This window comes from Silurus aristotelis (assembly GCF_946808225.1).
Source record: "Silurus aristotelis genome assembly, chromosome: 26".
Classification (NCBI taxonomy): Eukaryota; Metazoa; Chordata; class Actinopteri; order Siluriformes; family Siluridae; genus Silurus; species Silurus aristotelis.
In genome coordinates this window covers 11,616,040-11,643,146 of record NC_139599.1, presented here as the reverse complement: position 1 = coordinate 11,643,146, position 27,107 = coordinate 11,616,040, and the positions used below count along the sequence as shown (strand labels likewise).

Genomic DNA, 27,107 nt, shown 5'->3' with positions numbered 1-27,107 from the left:
GCGTTAATTAAAAATGTGATTCAACTTATAAACTCCTACATAACAAGCAGTGAGCAGCTTAATATAAAAAAATCAACTGGTTACATTTCTAAACAAAGTCCCAAATAAAATAAAAATACAAAAGGAATACTCACAGCACTTTCGACTTCTGTGGATTCACTGAGGAAAAAGAAATCATATGGCGAAGGTTTGTATTAATGAAAGCATGTCTAGTGACTTTGTACAGCAAATATTACTAAACACAATAAATTATTTAGGGAAGTATGTGATCACAATACACAGCACAAAAAAAATTTATACTTACGTGGAATCTGTATCCTTGTCTTTTCTTCGGCCGGGAATAACAAAAGCCTTCCTCCTTTTAGGTTTAGCAGCTAGATACACAAATGTTTGTGATGTCATTTAGTGCAAATTCAAGACATTCTCTGACAAGCAGCAATATACACAAACAGATTGGAGACTAATGAAAGAAAAAGAAGTGGTTCTGTCATGTATGAGGTGTTTTGTTTGTGTCTCCAAAAGTCCCCTTACGTAAGAATCAATGCAAAAGAAAAGTGCAAGACACATGAGTTTGGAGTTTGCAAAAAAAATAAATAAATCACAATTGTTATATCGTGCATCTGGCACTTGTCTTTGATTCCACTGTGCAACTGTACAAATTTCTTCTATTTCCATACATGACCATCGGGCTCTGGGACTCCAGCTGCAGTTTGGCCTGGCTGGTTAAACTGCCTCCTCATCCAACATGATCCTTGCAGTCAGATATCTTGGATTCCATTGATTACATGTGATAATCTGGACTATTTCTACCATAGTTTAGTGAAATATATTTATATATTGGAGGAATCAATTCTGGCATAAATATCTTTGCTCACAAAAACATTGGTCTAGGTCAAATGTCATCATCCTAAGAATAGAAAGCAAATTATAAATGTCTTTGCATCTGGCTGGTGCTTCAGCTGATTCAACAGAAACAAGCTCAGATTTCTTCATAAAGAATAAAACTAATTCATACATTTCAGTTTTTTTCTTCAGTGTGAGATTATGTTAATTACCCACAAAGAGACATTTTCCCAATAATGATTTAAACCTATACACGTTACATACCTTCTGTAGTAACGGATATATTGCATTCCTCAAACTCAATGGGTCCTGCAAACATACACACAAAAAGAAAATATTTTACTGGTTTTGGATTGTAATTGCCTTTGGCCATGCAGTTCATAATTACAGCATCTGAATTGTAGCAAATAAAACTCACAGTTCAGAAATACCCAAAATCATTTAACAATGGATTTACACCATCACAAATGTATATACAGTGGTACCTCGACATACGAGTTTAATTCGTTCCGTAACCTTGCTCGTATGTCAAATTGCTCGTATTTGAAAGCAAATTTCCCCACTGAAATTAATTGAAGTGCCATTAATCCGTTCCAGCCCCCAAAATGCCACCCCAGTTGTTTTTTTTACGTGTTTTTGAATAGGAAAAATTTATTTATAAATGACAAATATTATATAAAAACAATAAAAGAGAATGTAAAGATATAATAAGGTTTTATTCAGTGTATTTTCGTTGGAGATGAGACGACTTGAGCTAACGAAAACGCCGGTGGGGTGTGTGTGTGTGAGTTTGCGGAAGGGGGGGGGGAATAAGCGGAGGCGGAGGGAAAACTCGTTTTTTTTACTATCACTCCTGCACACTACGTATCCCTAAACTTTACAATTTTTACTTTTTCTTTTTTGCTTATCTTAATTTTTGTCACAATCTTCGCTTTCTGGCTTCGATTCGCCATCTAGCAGCGGCGTCTCGAGCTCGTACCTTAAGTTTTTGCTCGCGTATCAAAGCAAAAAATCGACCGAGTGACCGCTCGTACCTCAAAAAACTCGTATGTAAGGGCACTCGTATGTCGAGGTACCACTGTATAGCTAATTATTATATTCTAACATGCAGAAAAAGTCACATTTAAAATTTATTACTCAAGAAAATTGTTTTTATGCATTATAAGACTTTTGTCCATAAATCACATTTTATAACAATGCAATTCAATGCATTTCAATTAAGAAACTATAAAATATATACATACATACATGTATATATATATATATATATATATATATATATATATATATATATATATATATATATATATATATATACATACACACACACACACACACACACACACACACATTAGGGATGCACCGAATATTCGGCCACCGAAAATTTTCGGCCGAAAATGGCCCAGAAGTGCATTTTCGGTTTTCGGCCTTCGGCCAAAAGACTTTGATCACCGAAAAAACACGGCCGAAACAGTTTGTTGTGATGACGCAAACAGAAACCGCTGCCTGCACGTGCTTGTCTGCGGTGTGGACGTATTTCAGTATATCTGAGAAAGACCCACGGACAGCGATGTGCAAAACATGTAATGCCGAAATTTCGTCTGCAAAAACTTTCTCCACGTCGGGTTTAATTTATCACCTGAAATCCAAACATCCCGATCGCTATGTTGAATATGGGAGAAACGCAAACGCACAGAAAAGCAAAACCCCTCCGAGCACGCGCACTCCGTCTGTGGCGGACGTTTTTAAAAAGGCAGGAAGTTTCCCAGTGATAGTGTTGTATTGTATCTTTAAGCAGTTGCACTTGTTCTGAATGCACTTTGTTTTTATTAAAGAACATATTTAATTGTACAACCTTTCAGGAGGCCAGAGGGCCTGTACATTATTATTTAATGTACACATGAGTGCATTTAAGTTAAACATTCAAGACTAAATTTTAATTTATTTATCCTGTACATTGTTGCAATGTGCTATAAATAAATATTTTCATAATTTGTAATTGATTTATTCTTTGAAACTTTAATATTAATTTATGCAATTGAAATGCCTTGATTTTAGTAAGTTTAGTACACAGTCATAGCCATAAATGCAATGGTAATAATAATTGGCATAATTTCTTTCGGTCTTGCTTTCCTCTTTTTCGGTTTTCGGTTTCGGCCCAGAATTTTCATTTCGGTGCATCCCTAATATATATATATATATATATATATATATATATATATATATATATATATATATATATATATATATATATATATATATATATCTTTTTTTTTATATATATATAAAAAAAAAGAAAAAAAAAAAAGCTTTAAATAAGAAAAAGGAAAAATATAATAGGCTGGCTTCTGTGACTATGAGTAAATAGGAGGCAGACTGCTATCACACATTAAATTTTTTGTGTGTCTGTATTAAATGTATAAAAACCTCAATTTTTCAAAATACAAATGGACCTGAATAAGAAATGCCTTTTTTTTAAACCCTGTAAGGCAAAACACAGACTGCAGCTAATATCACATGGATAACTCGTGAACAGTTCAGTAGTTAACGGTTTTCCTTAAATGAGTCCCAAATTTCCAAACTATCAGCAGCAAGACAAACAAAATCCTAATGAAAAATAAATATACTAACAATTGAACCAGTGTTTAAACCCCTTGTCCCACCTTGTTTAATCTTCCAATTGTAGAGCGAGTTTGTAAATTTTTATTAAACAATACTAAAAGTATTTTTATTCTGTATTATTGTTTGACCTTAGACAATGTCTTTAGCCAAGTAACGGGATTTTGGTCAATGTTTTAATATAAAGTCGAATGACGACTGCTGCTCAGTGTTCTGTGCACTGTGATGTCACAGAGATAACATCATAAATAGTAATCTGTGAATATCCTCTAGTGGTGAAGCGTGGAAATACAACCAAAGAGGAATGCTTTCCTACAAGGACACATTGAGAATTTTCATTAGGGGATCAGATCAGATGTCACTGTGACTCATTATACGATGGTTAGTTCTGGTCCACTAATTGGAAAAGCAGCGCTCCAAGTTTGTCAAAAAGAAGTGCGAATGTTACTTTGTTTAACAAAGAGTGGCTGGAAAAAAAAAACATTGACTGACTTAAACCAAGCGTAAGAGTCAAGAATTGGGCTTCATGCAGCATATATGTTTTGCAAGAACTGCTCTGGATGCATGTGCTGCAACTAAAAAGCCCCGTTTCCTATTTAACAGCATTTCCTATTTCCACATTCAAGTATAGTTTCAATGTGGAGGATAAAATGCACTGTAGTTCTATCTAGAACTATCCTTGGTATTAATTATAATGTGACATCGGAGCTCCAAGACAGACTCAACTTTACATTTTTTTTGCTCTCAATTCATTTAAGTACATACTGTAATATTTTAACTATTGCAGGGCTAATGATAGATTCCCTCAGCTACTCTCTATTGCCAAAAGTATTGGGTCACCTGGTCATAAGTATTGGGTTAAAAATCAGCATCAAATAAATTGCCAATCAGCTGCCCTAATTTCTAAATATCAGCATCAGCCAGAGAAAAACCCATATCATATTGACCTCCAGATATGATTTGCACAAATTTCAAAATAAACAAAATAAAAAAGTGAACCCTAAAAAAGGAGATGAAATGCAGACAAATCTGTATCAATATCTGTACAAATCTGTATATGAGTGAGTATTGTGTTACCTGGTCTTTCTTTGCCGGTCCCTTTGCTCTCGGCCAGTTTCTGTAATAGACTGTCCACAGACGTGTTCTCCATGTTATTCACAAACTCTTTCTGCACCTTCACAACAGAATAGAGCATAAAAATAAACACTGAATTGGAACATAGTAAATATTCAGGTGTCTACATACTTTTGATCATGTAGTTACAGCAAACCGTTAATATCAAACGAACTGCGACGTATACCCTGAATACCATGAAGGCATCTGAGACGTATGAAATTGATCAGAACTGATCTTTTCTGTCACCTTAGATTTCTGATATTCACCTTTTTGAGATGTGTAAGCAAACCCTGGAACCTTTTAAGACAGATTATTCAATATTTGGGAGAGCCAGGTTATTGGAACGAATAAATTTAAAGTAAAGTACAGAACATTTAACATTAACAACACACACCAAACTGCGGCAAGAACTGGGAACTGATTTGGCCAATCTAAAGCCCCACACTTTTTCCCAAGAACCACCTCTTGTGTTGTGTTGGTAGTGTGTTTTAGGCCATCGCCTTGCTGCATGATGAAGTTCCAGGACAGGACAGGATGTCTGTGGACTTCTGAATTTATTGTTTATACTGTATGAATTCCTAAAGGAAAATGCACAGTGATTGTGCCGCCAATGCAACAGCCCCAATATTGCTGGTTAAAAAGTCAAGATAAGAACAGTTTGCTGTTTGGGTAAATACATACAAAAACAGTTGTTTTAGCAGCCAATGGTTGATGTGTCTGTTTAGAGACACGCTCATGTAGTAAAAACCTACTCTGAAGTAAATGTGTATAAACATATTTTGAATCAATTTGATATTTAGGGGAAAATATCTTAAATGGGGTTTCTAGGTTATAACTTATGCTAATACACAACAAAAGTTTAAAACAAGGTCATCTTACATTAGTTTGTTAAATAAGAGATGCAGATAAAACTGTTCTGTCTTTCAGCTTCAGTCAAAATATCTTACTGGAAAAAAAAATAAATCAGTCTAACAAGACTGTAGACACACTGTCTGTCTGTCTGTCTCTCATGGCACAGAAAGTTCTTGTAAGAAAATGTGCAGAGGTTAAAAATATGTAACGTTCAGGGCGTAAAAAAAAGATGGCCATTAAAAATAAAAATAATAAAAAAAAAAAAAAAGGTGCAGAGAAATTTTACAGTTAAATTGTAAAATGTAAATGTTTATTAATTTGGAAGAAAATATTAAAAAAGTTTAACATTAGACTTAAATTTACACACACACACACACTCACCGGCCACTTTATTAGGTACACCTTACTAGTACCGGGTTGGACCCCCTTTTGCCTTCAGAACTGCCTTAATCCTTCGTGGCATAGATTCAACAAGGTACTGAAAACATTCCTCGAAGATTTTGGTCCATATTGACATAATAGCATCACGCAGTTGCTGCAGATTTGTTGGCTTCACACCCATGATGCGAATCTCCCGTTCCACCACATCCCAAAGGTGCTCTATTGGATTGAGATCTGGTGACTGTGGAGGCCATTTGAGTACAGTGAACTCATTGTCATGTTCAAGAAACCAATCTGAGATGATTCGCGCTTTATGACATGGCGCGTTATCCTGCTGGAAGTAGCCATCAGAAGATGGGTACACTGTGGTCATAAAGGGATGGACATGGTCAGCAACAATACTCAGGTAGGCTGTGGCGTTGACACGATGCTCAATTGGTACTAATGGGCCCAAAGTGTGCCAAGAAAATATCCTCCACACCATTACACCACCACCACCAGCCTGAACCATTGATTTCATGATCCATGCTTTCATGTTGACGCCAAATTCTGACCCTACCATCCGAATGTCGCAGCAGAAATCGAGACTCATCAGACCAGGCAACGTCTTTCCAATCTTCTATTGTCCAATTTTGGTGAGCCTGTGCGAATTGTAGCCTCAGTTTCCTGTTCTTAGCTGTCAGGAGTGGCACCCGGTGTGGTCTTCTTCTGCTGTAGCCCATCCGCCTCAAGGTTCGACGTGTTGTGCGTTTAGAGATGTTCTTCTGCATACCTCGGTTGTAACGAGTGGTTATTTGAGTTACTGTTGCCTTTCTATCAGCTCGAACCAGTCTGGCCATTCTCCTCTGACCTCTGGCATCAACAAGGCATTTGCGTCCACAGAACTGCTGCTCACTTAATATTTTCTCTTTTTCGGACCATTCTCTGTAAACCCTTGAGATGGTTGTGCGTGAAAATCCCAGTAGATCAGCAGTTTCTGAAATACTCAGACCAGCCCGTCTGGCACCAACAACCATGCCACGTTCAAAGTCACTTAAATCACCTTTCTTCTGACGCTCGGTTTGAACTGCATTAGGTCGTCTTGATCATGTCTACATGCCTAAATGCATTGAGTTGCTGCCATGTGATTGGCTGATTAAAAATTTGCGTTAACGAGGACAGGTGTACCTTATAAAGTGGCCAATGAGTGTATGTATGTATGTATGTATGTATGTATGTATATACTGTGTATATATATATATATATATATATATATATATATATATATATATATATATAAATAAACTATTGTTAAAGTTTTATTATTATTATTATTATTATTATTATTATTATTATTACCGTATTTCCGGACTATTAAGCGCACCCAAATATAAGCCGCACCCACTAAATTTTACAAAGATTTTTATTTTGAACATAAATACGCCGCACCTGTCTATAAGCCTGTATACAATGCCTACATTGAAACAAATGAAGTATACACAGGCTTTAATGAAAGACAGTGTCTGTTACACGGCTTGTATCTAAACAGTAGCCTACCAAGAAAGTCATTGTTCACTGTCTTCCTCCTTCCTTTCACAACTATTTATTTTTAGTTTATCGTTTGGCATCGTCGTGCGTTTAAAAATCCCAATTGGTAAATCTTTTATCCTGATGCCGTACATCTCAGAACACAGGTGAAGTGCATGTTTTCATGCCTGGTTGTTTTCAGCATGACGAATGATTTGCATTTCCGGTCGCCAGTCCGAGTGAGCGGCAGGGCAAACATCAGAGGAACCGCATCCATATTTATGATGTGGTGCGGCCCGATTCAGTGGGAGCGCACCCGATTTAATATTCTTTTTCTTCTTCTTCTTTCGGCTGCTCCCATTAGGGGTCGCCACAGCGGATCATCTGTCTCCATATCACCCTGTCCTCTACATCTGCCTCTTTCACACCAACTACCTGCATGTCTTCCCTCACCACATCCATAAACCTCCTCCTTGGTCTTCCTCATTTCCTCCTTCCTGGTGGCTCCATCCTCAGCATTCTTCTACAGATATACCTCATGTCCCTCCTCTGCACATGTCCAAAACATCTCAATCTCGCCTCCATCACCTTGTCACCAAAACGTCCTACATGCGCTGTCCCTCTAATAAACTCGTTTCTAATCTTGTTCATCCTCGTCACTCCCAATGAAAACCTTAACATCTTCAGCTCTGCTACCTCCAGCTCCACCTCCTGTCTTCTACTCAATGCCACTGTCTCCAAACCAAACAACATCACAGGTCTCACCACAGTCCCTTTCACTCTTGCTATCACTCTTCTCCACCCACTCCACCCTGCCTGCACTCTTTTCTTCACTTCCCTAACAAACTCTCCATTACTTTGCACTGTTGACCCCAGGTACCTGAACTACTCCACCTTCTCCACCTCTTCTCTCTGCAACCGCATCACTCCACTGCCCTCCCTCTCATTCACACACATGTACTCTGTCTTACTCCTACTGACTTTCATTCTCCTTCTATCCAGCGCATACCTCCACCTCTCCAGGCTCTTCTCCACCTGCTCACTACTCTCACCACAAATCACAATATCACGCACCCGATTTAATATAAAGAGTTTCATTGGTTCACCTGAACCCGTTCGGCAATTTCATTGGTCTAATGTTACGGAACTCAGTGTTTTGGCTTGTGAAACTGGGAAAACCCCGAAAAAATCAATAAAATTAGCGCTTTATTGTTTAAGCCGCGAGGTTCAAAACGTGGGGGAAAAAGTAGCGGCTTGTAGTCTGGGAAATACGGCAATATTAATATTGCTGTTATTATTATTATTATATACCAGGTGTAAATGCACAGTGCAGGTTCCCAAAATAAATAATACTGAGTCTGTTTGTGTGTGTGTGTGTGTGTGTGTGTGTGTGTGTGTGTGTGTGTATACTCACCTCTCCAATCTGTTTGTGTGTGTCCTCAATCAAGTGAGAATATGTCTGGATGATGTCCTTCATTTGAAGAATATGGCCTTCTTCAATGTCCTGAAACTTCTGCTTTCACACACACACAAAACACAGGTCGTGTAAAAAGAGAAGAGAAGAGAAGAGAAGAGAAGAGAAGAGAAGAGAAGAGAAGAGAAGAGAAGAGAAGAGAAGAGAAGAGAAGAGAAGAGAAGAGAAGAGAAGAGAAGAGAAAGACGACAAGACAAAGCCAAGACAAACTAATTCTATTAGTGGGGAATAAAACCACATCAAACAATCTTACATACCTGTGCTGTGTCTGCCATTTTCTGCTCAAATTCAGTCTTTGTACTGGCGTATTTCTCCACGTAGGACTTGTACTGTTCTCTGGCTTTCTTAACCTTCAGTCCAGCCTGACACAACACAAAATATATTTTTTATTCTAAATACGTGTATAGGTGAAGAAGTGTGGCCATGCACCTTTACATGCAATTGTTTATCATTTATGAAAGTTTATAACCTGTCATATGTTAGCGGCTATGCTAAAGCACCAGAGTGTACAGGTGCATCTCAATAAATTAGAATATCATTAAAAGGTATTTTAGTAATTCAATACAAAAAGTGAAACTTATTATATAGATTCTTCACACACAGACTGATATATTACAGATGTTTATTTCTTTAAATGTTGAGAATTTTTTTTTAATTATGGCTTACATATAATGAAAACCGAAAATTCAGTATCTCAGGAAATTTGAATATTGTGAAAAAGTTCAATATTGGAGACTCGTGGTGTCTCACTTTATTCAGCTCATTAAATCCAAACACCTGCAAAGGTTTCCTGAGCCTTTAAATTGTGTCTCAGTCTCGTTCAGGCTACACAATCATGGGAAAGACTGCTGACTTGACTGTTGTCCAGAAGACGATCATTTACACTCTGCACATGGAGGGTAAGACACAAAAGGTCATCGCTAAAGAAGCTGCTGTTCACAGAGTGCTGTATCCAAGCACATTAATGAAAAGTTGAATGGAAGGAAAAAATGTGGTAGAAAAAGGTGAAATGAGATTCACAAAGAGTGGACTGCAGCTTAAGTCAGTGTTTCAAGAGCCACCAGGCAAAGACGTATCCATGGGCTACAACTGACGCATTCCTTGTGTCAAGCCACTCTTGAACCAAAGACAACGTCAGAGGTGTCTCACATGGGCAAAGGATAAAAAGGACTGGACTGTTGCTCAGTGGGCCAAAGTTGTCTTTTCAGATGAAAGGAAAGAAAATTTTGCATTTCATTTGGAAATCAAGGTCCCAGAGTCTGGAAGAAGAGAGGAGAGGCCGATAATCCAAGGTGCTTGAGGTCCAGTGTAAAGTTTGCACAGTCAGTGGTGGTTTGGGGATCATCATGTCATCTGCTGGTGTTGGTCCACTGTGTTTTATCAAGTCCAAAGTCAGCACAGCCGTCTACCAGGCAGTTCTTAGAGCACTTCATGCTTCCCTCTGCTGACCAGCTTTATGGAGATGCTGATTTCATTTTTTCAGCAGGATTTGGCACCTGCCCACACTGCCAAAAGCAACAAAAGTTGGTTAAATGACCACAGTGTTGGTGTGCTTGACTGGCCAGCAAACTCACCAGACCTCACCAAACCTGAACCCCATAGAGCAGGGGTGCAGTGGTATTCGTTTCTTATTATGTCTCTCTCCATCTGTAGCCTTTCAAATACCTTTATAATGTAAATCTTTTTTCACAGGCCAACAACAAAACAATCAAAAATAATAATTTTCTTCAATTAAAAAAAAAAAAAAAAAAAGCAATATTTTAACCATTAACAGTTCATGCCTTGGAGTAGGAAAAGTGCATAAAGACATCATTCATTAACGCTCAGTTTGCTTCACTCTGATTTACTCTGATTGATTGAAGTCAGATACCTGCATCTCTTCTCAGATACCTGCATTATGTCTGGGGTTTAGGCTCTGAGCTGAGCTGAGCATCATGTCTGGGTTTAGGCTCTGAGATGATGAAATCCTCAGGATTAAGTGAAGATGTTCATCAGTGAGACTCCTGAGTGTTGTTTTGTTCATCTTAATTAAAGAGAACAGTTACTCACAGAGATATGTGCTGCCGATCATAGAGCGTGTTTGAGCAGCTTGGACACGGAGTTGTGCAGTGTGTCGGGGAGGAAACATGGAAACTGTGCAGCACACACAGAGTCGTACTTTGACTTGAGCGTGTCTCTACACTGGAGTTCAATCAGCTCCATTTGGAGGTTGGTTAGTGCGCTTCCCACATCAACCACAAACGGATAACTGAGCAGTTCAAATCTGCATTTCTGTGATTCGAAGTCGGTAAATCGCCAGATAAATTCAGCGCTGAGTACGCAAAGTTTTTCAGCGCAGAGTTTTTCAGCGGTCTCGACTGACGCGCTAATGCACTAACAAAGCATTCTGGGATTTGTAGTATTAGCGGTGTATGTGCTATACACCGGCGGGCCAGCTCTAATACACATTTGATATGATCTCGCGGGCCAAAAATAATTACCTGAGTTTAACACCCCTGCCGTAGAGAATCTTATTGTCAGGAGAAAAATGAGAAACAAGAGACCAAAAAATGCAAATGAGCCAAAGGTCACGGTCAAAGAAACCTGGGCTTCCATACCACTTCAGCAGTGCCACAGACTGTGACCATGCCATGCCAAATTGAGGCAGTAATAAAGCAAAAGGAGCCCCTACCCAATATTAAGTACATATACAGTAAATAAACATACTTTCAAGAAGGCCACAATTCACTTTTTTTTTTATTAGTCTTATGAAGTATTCAGATTTTTTAGATGTGAATTGGTGGGTTTTTGTTAAATGTGAGCCAAATTTATCACAATAAAAAAAATAAATAAAAAGAAAGCGTTGAAAGAAATAAACACTTGAAATATCACTCTGTGTGTGATAAATCTATATAATATACAAGTTTCACTTTTTGTATTGAATTACTAAAATAAATCAACTTTTTAATGACATTTTAATGTATTGAGATGCACCTGTAAATGTGTGCATACCTTATCAAGGTCTCTCTGAGTGGAACCTTCTTTGCGCATACGTTCCTGCTCCAGAGTCTTGCTGTGGTAGTTTTCTTTACTTTTCTGCAATGCCTGAGACACAGTCTGGATGTTCTGCACAGCCTCCAGCGTGGGCGCCACTTCCTCCTTAGTCTGATTTAGAGATTATAAGAACATGTTTTTCAGAGAAAACTCCAGTTCAATAAAGATTATTGAATTGCTACAGTAAATAGTATTTGCTAAAACAACCCCAAAACATTATTATAATAGTTAATAATAGTCAAATTATTATAATAGTCTTGGTTTGTATGCATGCACTGATTTACATACAGGGATCTTCGAACAGGTTTTTTTTTTATATTATAAAAAATATATATAATTATTATTATAATAATAGATTAAGAGTGTACATTTGACCTTAAGGGTTAAATGCTTAAAATTAATTTTGACAACAGCACTATGAATATAATCATCCAATTGGAGACATTAGGAAAGTAGTGGAATAGACGGTACTATTGGGATTCCAATTATTATTATTAATTATTATCAAAGCTTTAAATGTCTGTCAGAAAATGTGGTGTCTGCTCTGGACTGAACAGAACAAATATAAAGTGTGTTGCATCTGATATCATCCATTACCTAAAAAAATAAATATTAAGTAAAAAAATCAGTTTGAAGCTAAGCAACAAAATGTCTTAAATGCCATTAAAAAGAAGGAACAACATGTGCTGTTTATTTTAGATGTAATTACATGCAGGTAAATGTAAGTACGGGGTTAATGTATTTACACAATGCACAGCGCACGTCTCAAATTATTCATTTAAAATGTTAGTACATGACCGTTAAACATGTTATTTAAAGTGGGTCCTCATCATCGTCTTTATTTTTTGTTTACTTAACTTAATAGCCTTCTACAGTATTGCAGCTGTGTGACTACATGAGCTCCATGTCATCTGTATGACACCTGACGTTGACATTAAAACCCAAGCTTTATGGTGCGACACATCCAGCCTTTGAGATTACAGCTTTTAATTACAGGAAATCATTACCCACTTCCTTGAATAGCACATGACCGACTTTATTACTGTGACCTTTTCAAAATGCCTAACTGTCACGAGCAAGTAGATCTACAAAGTAGCTAAAAATGCTACAGTATGTTATGCATGGCCACTTTTTTAAAACCTTCCTCCCATTCCTCTCTTAAGGAAGGTTGAGGTTATGCTGATGTTGTCCTTTATTAGTTCTGTCAGCATGTGATTCCACATCTTGCTATAAATGTACGAATGAATGAATAAATGAATGAATGAATGAATGAATGAATGAATGAATGAATGAGTAGCGACACTGCAGTGAACGATTGTTGACGCCATAACGGAAGTTCCACCCATATTTCGTGTTATGGGGGTAACAGGTGGACACCTGTCCTGGATTAAAATACAGAATTTTAAGGGAAGATTTGTGATTAACAAATCGGACTGTTGGTACAATGACCAAATGAATGCCACAGCTGGGCATCGAAGGAGCAAGAACAGTACCTTCTTATGGGCTTTGGTCTGTTCCTCTGCATATTTCTGCACATCCTTGATAAGGTCTTGCAATTTGCGCACCAGATCCATGTGACACAAAGCCAGCTTTTCTGTTGACACTTTAAACACATCCCATACTGGAGCAAATGTCCTGTAGGACAGGTCAGATATATAAAGTCATCATATTTAAAATAACTCATGAACAATCTAGAATAATACAACGTCCAAAAACAATACAGTGCAAATCATGACCATGTGTAGAAAGGAGAAAGAAGGAGTCTTTTATTTGTCACATATACACTATATTTCCAAAAGTATTGGGTCACCTGGTCATAAGTACGGTATGTGATTTTTGCAGTTTTGCATCGCATACCACTTTTAGTCCAAATTTGCTCTTATAATTCCCTCCACTCTTCTGGGAAGATGTTCCACTAGATTTTAAAGTGTGCTTATGGATATTTGTGCTCATCAGCCACAAGAGTGTTATGAATGGCAGGTACTGATATAGGTGAGGAGACCTGGGGTGCGGTCAGCGTTCACATTCATCCCAAAAGTGTTCAATGGGGATGAGATCAGAGCTCTATAGCAGGCCACTCAAGATCTTCCTCTAAAAAAAACATGTAAACCAGATCTTCAAGGAGCTCACGTTGTGCACAGGGGCACTGCCATGCTGGAACAGGTTTGGGTTTCCAAGTTCAAGTAAATGCAAATTTCTATTATAGCGCCATCTAAAGACGTCCTGTACAATTGAGTGCCTCCAGTTTCGTGGTAAAAGCTTGGAAAAGAACCACATAGAGCAGGAACAGTCGGGTGACCCAATACTTTTGGAAATATAGCGTACATTACTGCACAGTCAAATTCTTTCTTCACATACTCCAGCATGGTAGGAAAATGAGGTAAGAGCAGGGCTGAGCATGATACAGCAACCCTGGAGCACAGAGGGTTAAGGGCTTTGCTCAAGGGCTCAACAGTGGCAGCTTGGAGGTGTTGGGACTTGAATTCATGACCTTCCTGAATCCCTGTCCTTAAGCCCAGAGCCTTAGCCATTGAGCTAGCACTTACCTAGGCATTATACATTTATAACAGGTATTACTCATTTATAATGATAAGCTCTTAATGCTCATGTTTAATTTGCTGTGTGGCTGAATCAATTGCTTTTCATGTCCTAATCCTAAATTAATAAAATATGTTTCGCCTCTATAATTAACATACCACCACCCCATATCCTAACATGTCCTCACTTTGCTAAATTTTTAGATTCAGTGTTTCTAAAAGGCACGACACATGTTTTGAGGGACCTAGAAAGTTTATATTTGTTAAATAGAGAAACAGAGCAACATAACTTTTTTTTTTATTATTACTAGACCCTGTTTTTCCCCTTGTAAATTGCAGACAAATGGATTTAAAAAAAGACTATAGACACAAACACATAGACACAGTTAAAATATTTGTCAGAAAAGTTCTAAACTGTAAATAAAAATTATTTCTTTGGTCACAGTATGTCTGCCCAATAAAATCACATTAAACAGATACTAATATTTTAAAGACTAAACAGATACAGATAATGACACTGTATCACTCTCCCTTTCTCTCACTCACACACACACAGACACAGACACACACACAGACACACACAGACACACACAGACACACACAGACACACACACACACACACACACACACACACACACACACACACACACACACACACAGACACACAGACACACAGACACACAGACACACACACACACACACACACCACCATACATACCCCAACTGAGAGAAGTTGCTAGCAGACTTGGCAAGTTTGGTTATTGCTCTGGAGTATGTTTCCTCAATTGTAGCCCTGCAGAGACATCATATTCAGAGTCAATCCTGGCTACATTTATACAATGCTGATTTCAAAATCAACACAAATAGCTGTGGGGAACTGTAAAAGTTTCTCAATACATCTCAAATTGAGCCCTTGCCCAGTGGTAACATCAACACCATTGTTTACACGTGGAAAAGTTAAATAGGATGCAATTGTTGGTTAAATAGTTTAGAGAATTAATTACCGTTTCAGCTCATTTTCCCTGCAATTGTCTGAACACCTACTGCACAATGTAAAGCAACACACAGGGGGGTGCATTGCAAGGGAAGCCAATCTAATTTAACAGTCTTATTTATGAGCTTGTATAATCGCATAAAGGTGATTAAAAAACATCCGTGTAAACCAACCATTTAAAATTAAAAACTTTTTTTAGAATCTGTGCTGTGTCACACTGTCCACTAGGTGGAGCCACAAATCTTAAATGTTTTACAAGGTACAGCAAAAAGAAAAAAACAAAAACAAAAAAAAAACAATATAAAATATATGCAATATCTAAATATATTCATTAAGAAGAGCTTGCCACTGTTCCCCTGGACAAGAGCTGTCACAATTAATAAACTGAGAGAAGATTTATACTCTTTTTTTATTTTTATTTTTTTATTAATCTACAAACAATAATCAATACTGACAAACATTTTTGATTACTTTATTGAAAAAAAGATAAATCCAAAAGCCTGAATTTATTGAATTAGTAAAAGAACCCTTGCTAGTGTAAAATTTGCTAGTGTAAAATAGTGTAAAAAAGTTTTGAGCATTTGGACAGTTTCTCTTCCTGACAAATCCTCTCAGGTGTAAACAGAGAATCTGCAAACATCTGAGAAACAAAAAACATCCACAAATATACTATTTTCAAGTTTCTCTACATAAAAAAATGTACTGTCCTGTCAGTATCTGTACTACTGCAATGTTATGAAGGTCATACTCATTGAAATTTTTTGTGTATGACTGCATACAGACTTCGCTACATTCTAATAAGGGTTAGGGTTAGTCTCCGCATAACTCTGCGTAACTTCTCCTGAGAAGTCTCGAACGTCATGATGCTGCCATCGTGATGCTTGCTGTAGGAATAATCTTAGCTAGCAAACCTTGAACCCCCCGCCCCCCCCGATGCAGAATTTTTTTTTTAAGAGAGCTTTTTGTCTAAAGGTTACTAGACAGTCCAATGTGTGTGTGAGATATGCCTCTCACTCAGGCTTGTATCTGTCTAGTTACAGTACCAGAGTGATTTTTCGACCACTGTGCCATGTGAGATCGTCAGGTGTGCAGTGGGAAATTATACAAATTTAAATTTTAATAAGAATTTCAGTTACTGGAAATAATTGGCCATTGTTATCGATGCCTATAATGTAATGACTGGCAGAGGAATGGAAAAACTTCCTCCACCTCAACGGGTGGCATTTAGTAGCGCAATATTGACCTTGTTAATTCATGACAATAGAATTAATTGAGTGCATGATGGGTAGCGGTGTGGATAAATATTTAGATAATGGATAAATATTTGAAAAGGAAAAGTGCAAACTCTGACCCCTGCATAAAAATTCTGATCCGGGTAAAGGCCCTTGTGTGAGTAATAGTCAAAAGAAAACAAAAACGGTGAGCTCGAAACAATACAGGGGAAAGTTATCTTTTGTTTGGATTTATTTTTAAACAAGATCTGATTTAGTTATGCCTGGTGTGGGGGGGTGAGTTATCCAACAGTTTCATGGTGCCATGCAAGCTTAAATGCCATCTCCAAATAAAACACCACTTCAAAACAAGACTATTTTGTGCCTTTGTGAGTGAACACACTAAGAAACAGGCAACTATAATAAATAAATAAATAAAAAAACACAAAGGTGAGAGAGCTCTCAAAGCGATGCTACCTAGTAGCTGAACTCCAGATCATTATACAGTATATCACAAAAGTGAGTACACCCCTTACATTTCAGCAACCATTTTAGTATTAAAAAAAAAATGAAACTTGGATATATTTTAGAGTAGTCAATATGCAGCTTGTATAGCTGTACAGATTTACTGTCCTTTAAAAATAACTCGACATACTGCCATTATTGTCTAAATAACTGGCACAAGCTGCACATTGACTCAAATATATCCAAGTTTCATTTCTATAGTATCGTATCCCTTAAGAGGATACACTAAAATGGTTGCTGGATTGTGAGGGGTGCACTCACTGTTGTGAGATACTGTATAAACTGTGTTAGGCTACAGTTTTTCAGTAATCATTTTGGTGTGTTGTAAGACTTTTTTTTATGTAGAAACTTGTGCCATGCCTCAAAAAAAGGTTGAAATACAAGGGGAGTATTTCTCAGATAGCAGGTTCTCCCACTTAACTTGGAAAGCTCTGGTACTGAGGATATCAATGTATTGGTCACTGGACCCTGACAAAGTAGAGGTGGGCAGTATGGCTTTGCTAATCCCTGCAGCCACTTACACTCCCCAAAGAACAGGAGAATATAAAAGCCCAGTGCAGACAAGGAGGAGAGTTTAGCTGTCCGGTCTATACTAATGCTGGCTTGCATATTTTCTCATCGAATTAGAAGACAGTGACACTCTACCTTCTCCTCTATTCACTGCTATTTCTAAGAAAAACCCCACAGCCCAGTGCTTACCAAACAAGGCCACCTTTTGTTCCTAGTAAATAATGAGCTATGTTAAGTGGTTGCCTACTGTCAACTATGTGTTTTTCCTGCCTCTACTACAAGGTGCTACACTGGTCATGAACACAGACCCTGACAACACTTTCATCATGGGCCCAATGCTCCAACACCTGCTTAAATTCAGCAAAAAAACAGGGGTTGGAATGAGGAATTAAAATCCTCTATCCTTCACTCCTGCCAGAGTGATGAACTCTTTTATCTGGAGGTGGTCAGGTGTCATCTGGCTAGAAGGGTGTGTAATCCGCATCCTCTTTCTCCCACCAAAAGCACCATTATCCTTAATCTGGAAGGCACACCTGCTGTCCTACCCCAAAGTATTCTGACATGCTGAAGCTTCACAGTCTCATGTTTTAACAGGGACACTGAAGTCCAGATAAAGTTAAGTTCTGAGTGGCCATTGCTGACTGGTTTATTGCTGATTGGTTTATCTGTATTCCTCACAGACTTGGTTCCTAACAAAGAAGGTGGGGGGGCAGACCACAAAACATTAGAGGTCGACCGATTAATCGGTTTCGCCAATTAATTGGCACCGGTAGTTGATTGCTGGAACTATCGGCTATTGGCCAAAAATCCATACCAATAGTTTCTCTGGCTTGCCTCTAAAAGCCAAATCACTGACACGACGAGTTGCTTGTTTTTACACGTGAGACCGTGCGGTGCCGGGAAAGTGCACGGTGCGCAGGGAGCACTATATTATATGTATTATTTATCATTTATAAACTATACAATTTATGTTAAATTATGTATTAATGACAAATTATGTATTAATGAATATATTAAAAATTGTTTCATTTAGCAAATTTTTGAGATTAAGTATTGTTTTTTGGGGGATTTTTTATTTTTGTAATTAGGTTCATTATTATTTTACATGGAATGATATGTTTCTTTTTCTATTCAGTATCAATTTTAAAAACTATCGCTAGATTAATCCGTTATCGGCAAGTACGTTCCAAACTAGCTCTCGGGATCATGAAAACCCGCTATTGTTCAACCTGATGTGAGTAAAATGATTATCACCGCCTTGAACACTGTTGGTGGCAACTGCATTAAATAGAGGGAGAAAACCAGCAACCAAACCTCACCCTCACCTAATTCCTGAATAAAAAACATTTTTTTTCATTGTTTAGACTGCAGAGTTTCTTTTTACTTCATGGCTGATTTTTGATCTGTTATTTATTGTAGGTTGTATACATAATTGCGTGAATTTTAGTTGTCTACTTGATTGAATTTGGCACAAGTGGTCTACATTAATGTTCTAAAGACATCTCAAATATAGCAAGAAAGACGAATCTTAATTTGGAGTCTGAGGGTCTGAATACTCTCCTATATCCTTTTTGAAATAGTTTTTCGAACATTTATTTTAATACAATTGTTCGAGTCATTAATTAGACCAGCAAATTGTTACTGTAATATGCATAAATGTATGTGCATAACCCATATTTAATATAACTAAACCCTGAAATGAATGGATAAATGAAAGAATGAATGGATTACCTTTCTCTAATGAAGTCTGCAAGTTCCTTGCTGGATATCTGCCCATGTTTCATGTTATGGTATAGGACATCAAACCCATTATTTTTCTCACCCTACAAAATACATAAGAAAAAAGGTTTTGTTAATTTAGCCATAATATAAAAATCTGGTTTCTAAACAAAACAATCCACAAGATTCTCATTTATCAAACCAACGATCATCAAAACTGTTCAAACTGTTTATTTTGTTGCATTTTCAACTAAGAAAAAGTAAAAAAAAAAAAAAATAAATCCAGGAAAATATAAATGTGTGTACAACAAATAGATATAAAGTCTCTGCTGGATGTGCAGAAGCTGTTGCTTTGGGCAGTGTAAAAATGTGCAGAAGCAGATGAGCGAGTACATTAAAAATTAAATATACATATATATGAAATTAAATCATAGCAGGATGTGTGTAAGTCACAATATGTGTAGAGAATGTGGGATTTATAAAATGTACAATATGGAAAAAGTACATTGCATGTACAACTGTACAAAAATGTATAGTGTATAGAAAGATAAAAAAAATATATAGATAATCTAGAATATACAATAAATTTACAATTACATACAGACATAATTATACAGAGATAAAATAACTGATAAAATAGCAGCAAATAAAATAACAGCAAATATCTTTCAGACGGTGACCAACTAAATGAAAATGAACAAACTAAACATTTATATACTGTAACAACTCATAAATCATTTGTAGTGCAGTATTTACAATTCATTTCAGTAACGTAGCTATAGAACACTTTCTATTGCTATTTACTTTCTGCAGCTTTTGCATGAAACACTGCTTTGTTAGGTTGTTCTAACACAGAGAAAATAAAATAACACAAAGAAATTAAATTGCATCAGCTGCACTTTATGAATTATTTTTCCCATTATCGCAAACTTATATTCTACTGGTTTACACTTTTTTTTTTTTTTTTCCTTCTGTGTGATTTGTTTGTGACAGCGACGTTTCGGTATCTCTTAAAACAGAAGACTCTGCACAATGTATGTTTGCAGTAATGGTTGGCAGCAGTATACACAACTTCTTTGAGATGGGTGAGATTCACTGCTAAACCAGAAGTGTGTAACTGGATAAGTGGAAGTACATTATCCAGGTATCCACTTAGGCCATGGGCAGGTGTGCACCTAATAGTTAATACACACCCGAAAATCTGGTTCCTCGTCTCGTTCCTCTCACGGTTTCTTCCTCATGCCATCTCGGGGAGTTTTTCCTTCACCACAGTTGGCACCGGCTTCGCTCATCAGGGACAAACTTACACTTATAAAGATGTTCATTGTTCAACGTGCTATACAAATAAAAATGAATTGAACTGGAAGACATAAAGAGGGTGAGGCAGGTCCCGGGATTGGCTGATGTTGTAGACCATCTTTTCACAACTGGGCTCATTAAGTAGCAAGCACAGTGGACAGTGATGTGCATTTTCGTGACCTTTTTTTCTATTCTGTCCTACAGACTATAGCCATATATGGTTAAACTGACAATAAAAGACTTAAGCTTACTTGAAAGTGTAAGTTTAGGTTTGGGCTTTCAGCGTAAACTTTATACTTCTGCCTTAATTTCAAATCACCCAAAAAATTTAATACATGGGGAAAAAAACACACAAAAATGCATGAAAAACCTGGGGTCATTTTATAAGGTTAATATTGATGCTTCTGCTAAAGATGACGTATGCGCGTGGCTACAGTAAAAGGAGACTTGAATTGTGTTGAATTGTATTAATTGGGTTTCTCGCTTTAATAATGTTGTTTATTCTTACAGCAAGAGATACCTGTCTGTGATGTGGTGTTTTGTTATACTGCACTTTTGCTCCAATAGACCATATGGACAAAAGTATTGGGTCACCTGACCTTTCCTGCCACATGTGGCTTTTCTCCAAACTGTTACCAAAAAGCTGGAGGCACACAATTGTACAGGTTGTCTTTGGATGTGTTATAATAAAATGTTGTGTTCACAGTGCCCCTGTGAACAAAGCGAGCTCTATGAAGATATGCTTTACATGGTTTAGAGAGAAAAATCTTGAGTGGCCTGCTATAGAGCTCTGATCTCATCCCTACCCAACACTTTTGAATTAGAACACTAACTGCACTCCAGGTCTCCTCACCTTACCTACATCAGTACCTGACTTTACTAACACCCTTGAGGCAGATGAATAAAACTGTCCACAAGCGCACTCCAGAACCTAGTGGAACATCTTCCCAGAAGATTGGAGACAATTATAAGATTGTCTTTTATTACAATTTAGAAATTATAATTGGGACAAAATGTGGAATGCGACACCATACATATAGTGTATTGATGATTTCTATAGCCGTGGCCTCATAATGATTTTAGAGGTGGCTTGACTCAGGTAGGACCCCACTGAAGGCCTAGGTGTAAAATGCTCTGCCCGCCACTCAAATAACTGCAGTCCATGGTCGATGGTAGTGAAGATGAACAAGTGCCCCATGCAGTACATCAGCCAGATAATTTCAATGAAGAAGTGTAAATACTGCAAGATAAAAAAAGGTGTGTTTGACCAGGAAGTGCATTGTTTTCACCCTCTGGTAACATTTACTGGGACACTCCTTTACTTTCTGCTCCATTGGCTGCAGGAAGTATGCCAATGTGCAGATCACTTGCTGGTATGTCACTTCAGTCATTCTGCTTATACTGCTGCCAGTCTACTGAAATGTGTTTCTTGGTACTTTCTGTAACTGCAACAACCTGAGAGAGAGAAGGTGGCATAGCAGATGGGAGCTTGCAAAACACCTTAATGCAGACCTTAAAACCGAATTGGGCAAAAGCCACAAGATAGTGACAGCCACATTTCTGCTGCTTTGCTCTTTTTGTTTGAGTTTCTAAAAGAGGGCAGTTAAAAACAAATCAGGTGCACCGAAGCTCTGCTGAGTTTTTCTCCACACTCACAAACACTTGGTTCAGTATTTAGTTTACTTCCTGATTCACACAACTTTTCTTGACTAAATATTGGCATGGATTCTAGCAGTTTTTATAATAGTTTCCTCTAGCATATAAAAATAAAACACTCAAGCTAACAATTTCCAAAATGGATCTTTATTCATCTAAAAAAAAATTTTCTGTACATAATTTTTGCAGGAATGCCATCGAAAATGCTATTGTACAATGCAAGATGTCCTCAATGAACACATGCTGTTGTATTTTAGCTACCCTAAAATATATTGGTGCAACTCTACACTGCCACTATATAAAGCTTACCAAAAAAAACCAACCTTGTACACAGCGGTAACTATAGTAACATACAGCCACAGTCTCAGACAGATATTGTGAGCATTTCCTCATACTTACGTAGCCAAATGAGTGATTTGAGTGTCATGCAACATATGGTGAGAATGTAAAACTTTGATAAATTTGTTGTCAAATGATGGATTTGAGAATCGGCAGAATAATAAAAATAAAAACAAAACAAAGAAATGTCACAATGTATTTACTCCAACAGCGTCATTATTAATATAGATGTGACACGGATGCATTCGGTTCTCGCATTAAACACTCTCTGTCTTTCTGTCAATAAGTATTTTCATTATAACTCATCAAATAAATGCGATCTTATAGCACTACGAGATCCATGATGTACAGTGGACAGAATTCTAGATCTGTATATAAAATAACTAACAAAGCCATTATTTTAGATCCATTCAGTTTTGCACTGCAAACATTAATTAAATCTTTAACTTGTCAAGGCATGTCACAGTTGATGATTTAGTACACCTTTACCAAGCTGCTATTTTTACTTTTGAAGCTGATTAATGGTTTTTGCTGTGTTGTTCTCCATCTGTAACATGCTCACTGATCCTGTTTCATAAGCATTGTATCTGGTTTTATCACATAATTCTCAGTAATGTCTGGGGTTGTTTTTGCTGTTTTTTCTGACCTGTTTTTCTTGATTCCTTTAGCTCTTTTCATTCTATAGACACAATTATGCCGTTACATTGCCTGTTTACATTCCAAGTCCTTCATCTTCATAGAGGAGAGAAAGTTTGATCACATCACCCTTACCCAATCCACACCATTATGAGCGCCAGATATATCTTTATATATATATATATATCTTTATATATATATATATATATATACACAGTACAGACCAAAAGTTTGGACACACCTTCTCATTCAAAGAGTTTTCTTTATTTTCATGACTATAAAAATTGTAGAGTCACACTGAAGGCATCAAGTGCTATTTGACCAAGAAGGAGAGTGATGGGGTGCTGCGCCAGATGACCAGGCCTCCACAGTCACCGGACCTGAACCCAATCGAGATGGTTTAGGGGTGAGCTGGACCGCAGAGTGAAGGCAAAAGGGCTAACAAGTGCCAAGCATCTCTCGGGGAACTCTTTCAAGACTGTTGGAAGACCATTTCAGGTGACTACCTCTTGAAGCTCATCAAGAGAATGCCAAGAGTGTGCAAAGCAGTAATCAAAGCAAAAGGTGGCTACTTTGAAGAACCTAGAATATGACATTTTTCAGTTGTTTCACACTTTTTTGTTATGTATATAATTCCATATATAATTCCACATGTGTTCATTCATAGTTTTGATGCCTTCAGTGTGACTCTACAATTTTCATAGACATGAAAATAAAGAAAACTCTTTGAATGAGAAGGTGTGTCCAAACTTTTGGTCTGTACTGTATATATTAGGAATGCACCGAATATTCGGCCACCGAAATCTTTCGGCCGAAAAACTTTGATCACTGAAAAAACACGCCCGAAACAGTTTGTTGTAATGACACAAACAGAAACCGCTGCCTGCACGTGCTTGTCTGTGGTGTGGACGTATTTCAGTATAACTGAGAAAGACCCACGGATAGCAATTTGCAAAACATGTAAAACATGTATCACCTGAAATCCAAACAGCCGATCACTATGCTGAATATGAGAGAAACGCGGCACAGAAAAGCAAAACCCCTCCGAGCACGCGCACTCCGTCTGTGGTGGACGTTTTTGAAAAGGCAGGAAGTTTCCCAGTGATAGTGTTGTATTGTTGTATCTTTAAGCAGTTGCACTTGTTCTGAATGCACTTTGTTTTTAATAAAGAACATATTTAATTTTACAACCTTTCAGCAGGCCAGAGGGCCTGTACATTATTATTTAATGTACACATGAGTGCATTTTAGTTAAACATTTAAGTTTGAATTTATTTATCCTGTGCATTGTTGCAATGTGCTATAAATAAATATTTTCATAATTTGTAATTGATTTATTCTTTGAAACAAAAATTTAAATGCCTTGATTTTAGTAAGTTTAGTACATAGTCATAGCCATAAATGCAATGGTAATAATAATTGGCATAATTTCTTTCGGTGTTTCGGTTTTCGGCCTTGCTTTCCTCTTTTGCGGTTTCGGCCAAGAATTTTTATTTCGGTGCATCCCTAGTATGTATGTATGTATATATATATATATATATATATATATATATATATATATATATATATATATATATATATATATATATATATATACACACACATATATATATACACACACACACACACACACACACACACACAGACAGACAGACAGAGTAATACCCGATTTACTGTTTAACCGCTTTACCATTAATTAGTTTGGCTGATTTTCCCGGTCTCTCGCGTATAGCACAACAGACCAAAAAACTTATAGGGAATTGGTTTTTATGGTTTCTGATTTAAGAAGTAAAGAACAAATACTTCATTACTGTACTTAAGTAGATTTTTCTGGTATTAGTACTTTACTTCACTATAACTTTTTACTTTTACTCATTTTTACACAAATATCTGTACTTTCTACTTCTTACATTTTCAAAACAAATCTAGTTGGTGACATGATCAATATTTATCTTCTCATTGTGTGCTGTTTTCAGACAATCAACCTGTTTCCTGTCATTGCGTGGCTTTTTTAATCTACCACTAGTCGATCATTTCCTTCCTCACGCACCACAGACGTGGTTTTTGAAGCTCACAATGAGCACAGCAGAAGGCAACAAAAATGATGGCTAACATGGATGAGTCAGTAATGTAAACATGACTGAGATCACAGACATTCCTGATCACTTGATCATCATCTTTTCTCCACTTGTGTTCTATATGGTGTATGTTCAGCCCGGATACATTCATTACGTAACAACATTTCAAATTTGATTTGTATTAATATATTAATCAGGGCTGTCAAAATTATCTAATGCAGCGCACATTTCTGTTTGACCGTTTTTATAAAAAATATATATATATAAATAAATATTTTAAAAAGGCAAAATCAAAACCTTCAGCGAAATATATGTTAATTAACAATGTCCTTTCTTTACTCAGATATAAATAAATAAACTTTAACAAATAATTTTTTAAATCTTTAAATATCTTTTACTGATGTGCCAAGTCTGAAATTAGCTTGGCCAGATGAAAAGCAGAAACAGTGTCGGTTGAGCAAGCGGGATGAGTGCTTTCTGCCACCTGTGTCACTGCCTTAATTAACCCTTTGGGGTCGACAAACATGCCTGTGCGTTCCGTGGCATTTTTCCTGTCTATAAAACAGATAAACAATATGCGATTAGGTTGCGAGTAACTCACTACAATCATGCAATTAATCGCGCTGAAATATTTGAATCGATTGACAGCCCTAATATTAATATGACGTGAGGTCCAGTTACCAGCGTGACACTAAAACAGGTAGTAGTAATGGCTACTTTTTACAAGTACATGTCAGAGCCCAAACTTCTATACTTTAACTAATATAACTAAAATAAAAAAGGTGTGTGTGTGTGTGTGTGTGTGTGTGTGTATATATACACTATATGTGCAACTTCAGCACTGGGTATGGACACTTAACATAATGTGGATAAATGTCTTATTCCCAGAAAACTGAAGTTGTTTGCTCTAGTTACTGTGCTACATTGTGTTGTGGTGCAACCCTTTAGGATGTCATTAACAGGTAACAGTTACTTGTTCAGATGATGAATTTATGGTGCAAATGTATGAAAATTCGGCAAAGGGCGTACAACTAGACACTGAAGAGAAACAGCAGAAGTCCATACAGTCTACACTATAAAAGGAGGGTGAACCTCTGTGCTCCTGTGTAACTCATTAGTGTTATAGTCTGCTGTGCGTGTGTGGGTGAGTGCATGTGTGTTTCTTGTGCATGAAAGTAAATTGTGGCAGATTCTTGGTAAACAGATTCAAAGCAGTTCTAACTCTTGGGGATGCCCAGGCATAAATGGTCCTATATAGCCTTTCAGATGGAAGGTGATGAAATGGATGATGAGATAGAAGGATGTCAAGATGCTCTCTGTGGTGTAGTTGGAGAAAATCACTAGCAGCTGTAGGAGCAGACCGGCCTTTTTTTAGGCTCATCAGGAAAAACAGCCATTGCTTCGCTTTCTTGGTCAGTATATTGGTGTTGATGAATCTGAGATGTCCCATGAGATGAGAAGAGCCAGAAACTTGAAGCACTGCACTCTGTTACCACATAGAAAGACTGAAATATACTCATCATTTCTTTACGTTCCAAAGTATATAATTAGCCTTTAGGGCTTTACAATGTTGAAGAACAAGTCTTCTGTGCACCAGCTCACCACATTCTCACACTCTGCAGTGTAAGCTGATTCATCGCTCATAGAGATAACATCACCATTGTGTTATCTGCAATCTTTATGTTGGTGTTAGAGGCAAATGCAAGAACACGGCCATGTGTGAAAAGGGAATAGTAGATGGGGCTCAATATTTGGAAGGCAGATGGGAGCTCAGTCTCA

The 27,107-nt window shown here is 37.3% G+C and overlaps 1 protein-coding gene across 4 annotated transcripts in view; it reads right to left on the bottom strand.

Moving 5' to 3' along the window:
• Positions 1-27,107, bottom strand: part of fcho2 (FCH and mu domain containing endocytic adaptor 2) — a 56,560-nt gene that overhangs the window by 19,319 nt on the left and 10,134 nt on the right. For all 4 annotated transcript variants that reach the window (XM_083531827.1, XM_083531828.1, XM_083531829.1 and 1 more), the window contains exons 2-11: positions 19,333-19,424; positions 15,080-15,154; positions 13,318-13,459; positions 11,783-11,935; positions 9,049-9,153; positions 8,732-8,830; positions 4,540-4,636; positions 1,108-1,152; positions 305-374; positions 135-159 (exon numbers count right to left, since the gene is read on the bottom strand). In XM_083531827.1, coding sequence (XP_083387953.1) covers positions 135-159; positions 305-374; positions 1,108-1,152; positions 4,540-4,636; positions 8,732-8,830; positions 9,049-9,153; positions 11,783-11,935; positions 13,318-13,459; positions 15,080-15,154; positions 19,333-19,424 — 903 coding nt within the window. The remainder of the gene's footprint in view (positions 1-134; positions 160-304; positions 375-1,107; positions 1,153-4,539; positions 4,637-8,731; positions 8,831-9,048; positions 9,154-11,782; positions 11,936-13,317; positions 13,460-15,079; positions 15,155-19,332; positions 19,425-27,107) is intronic.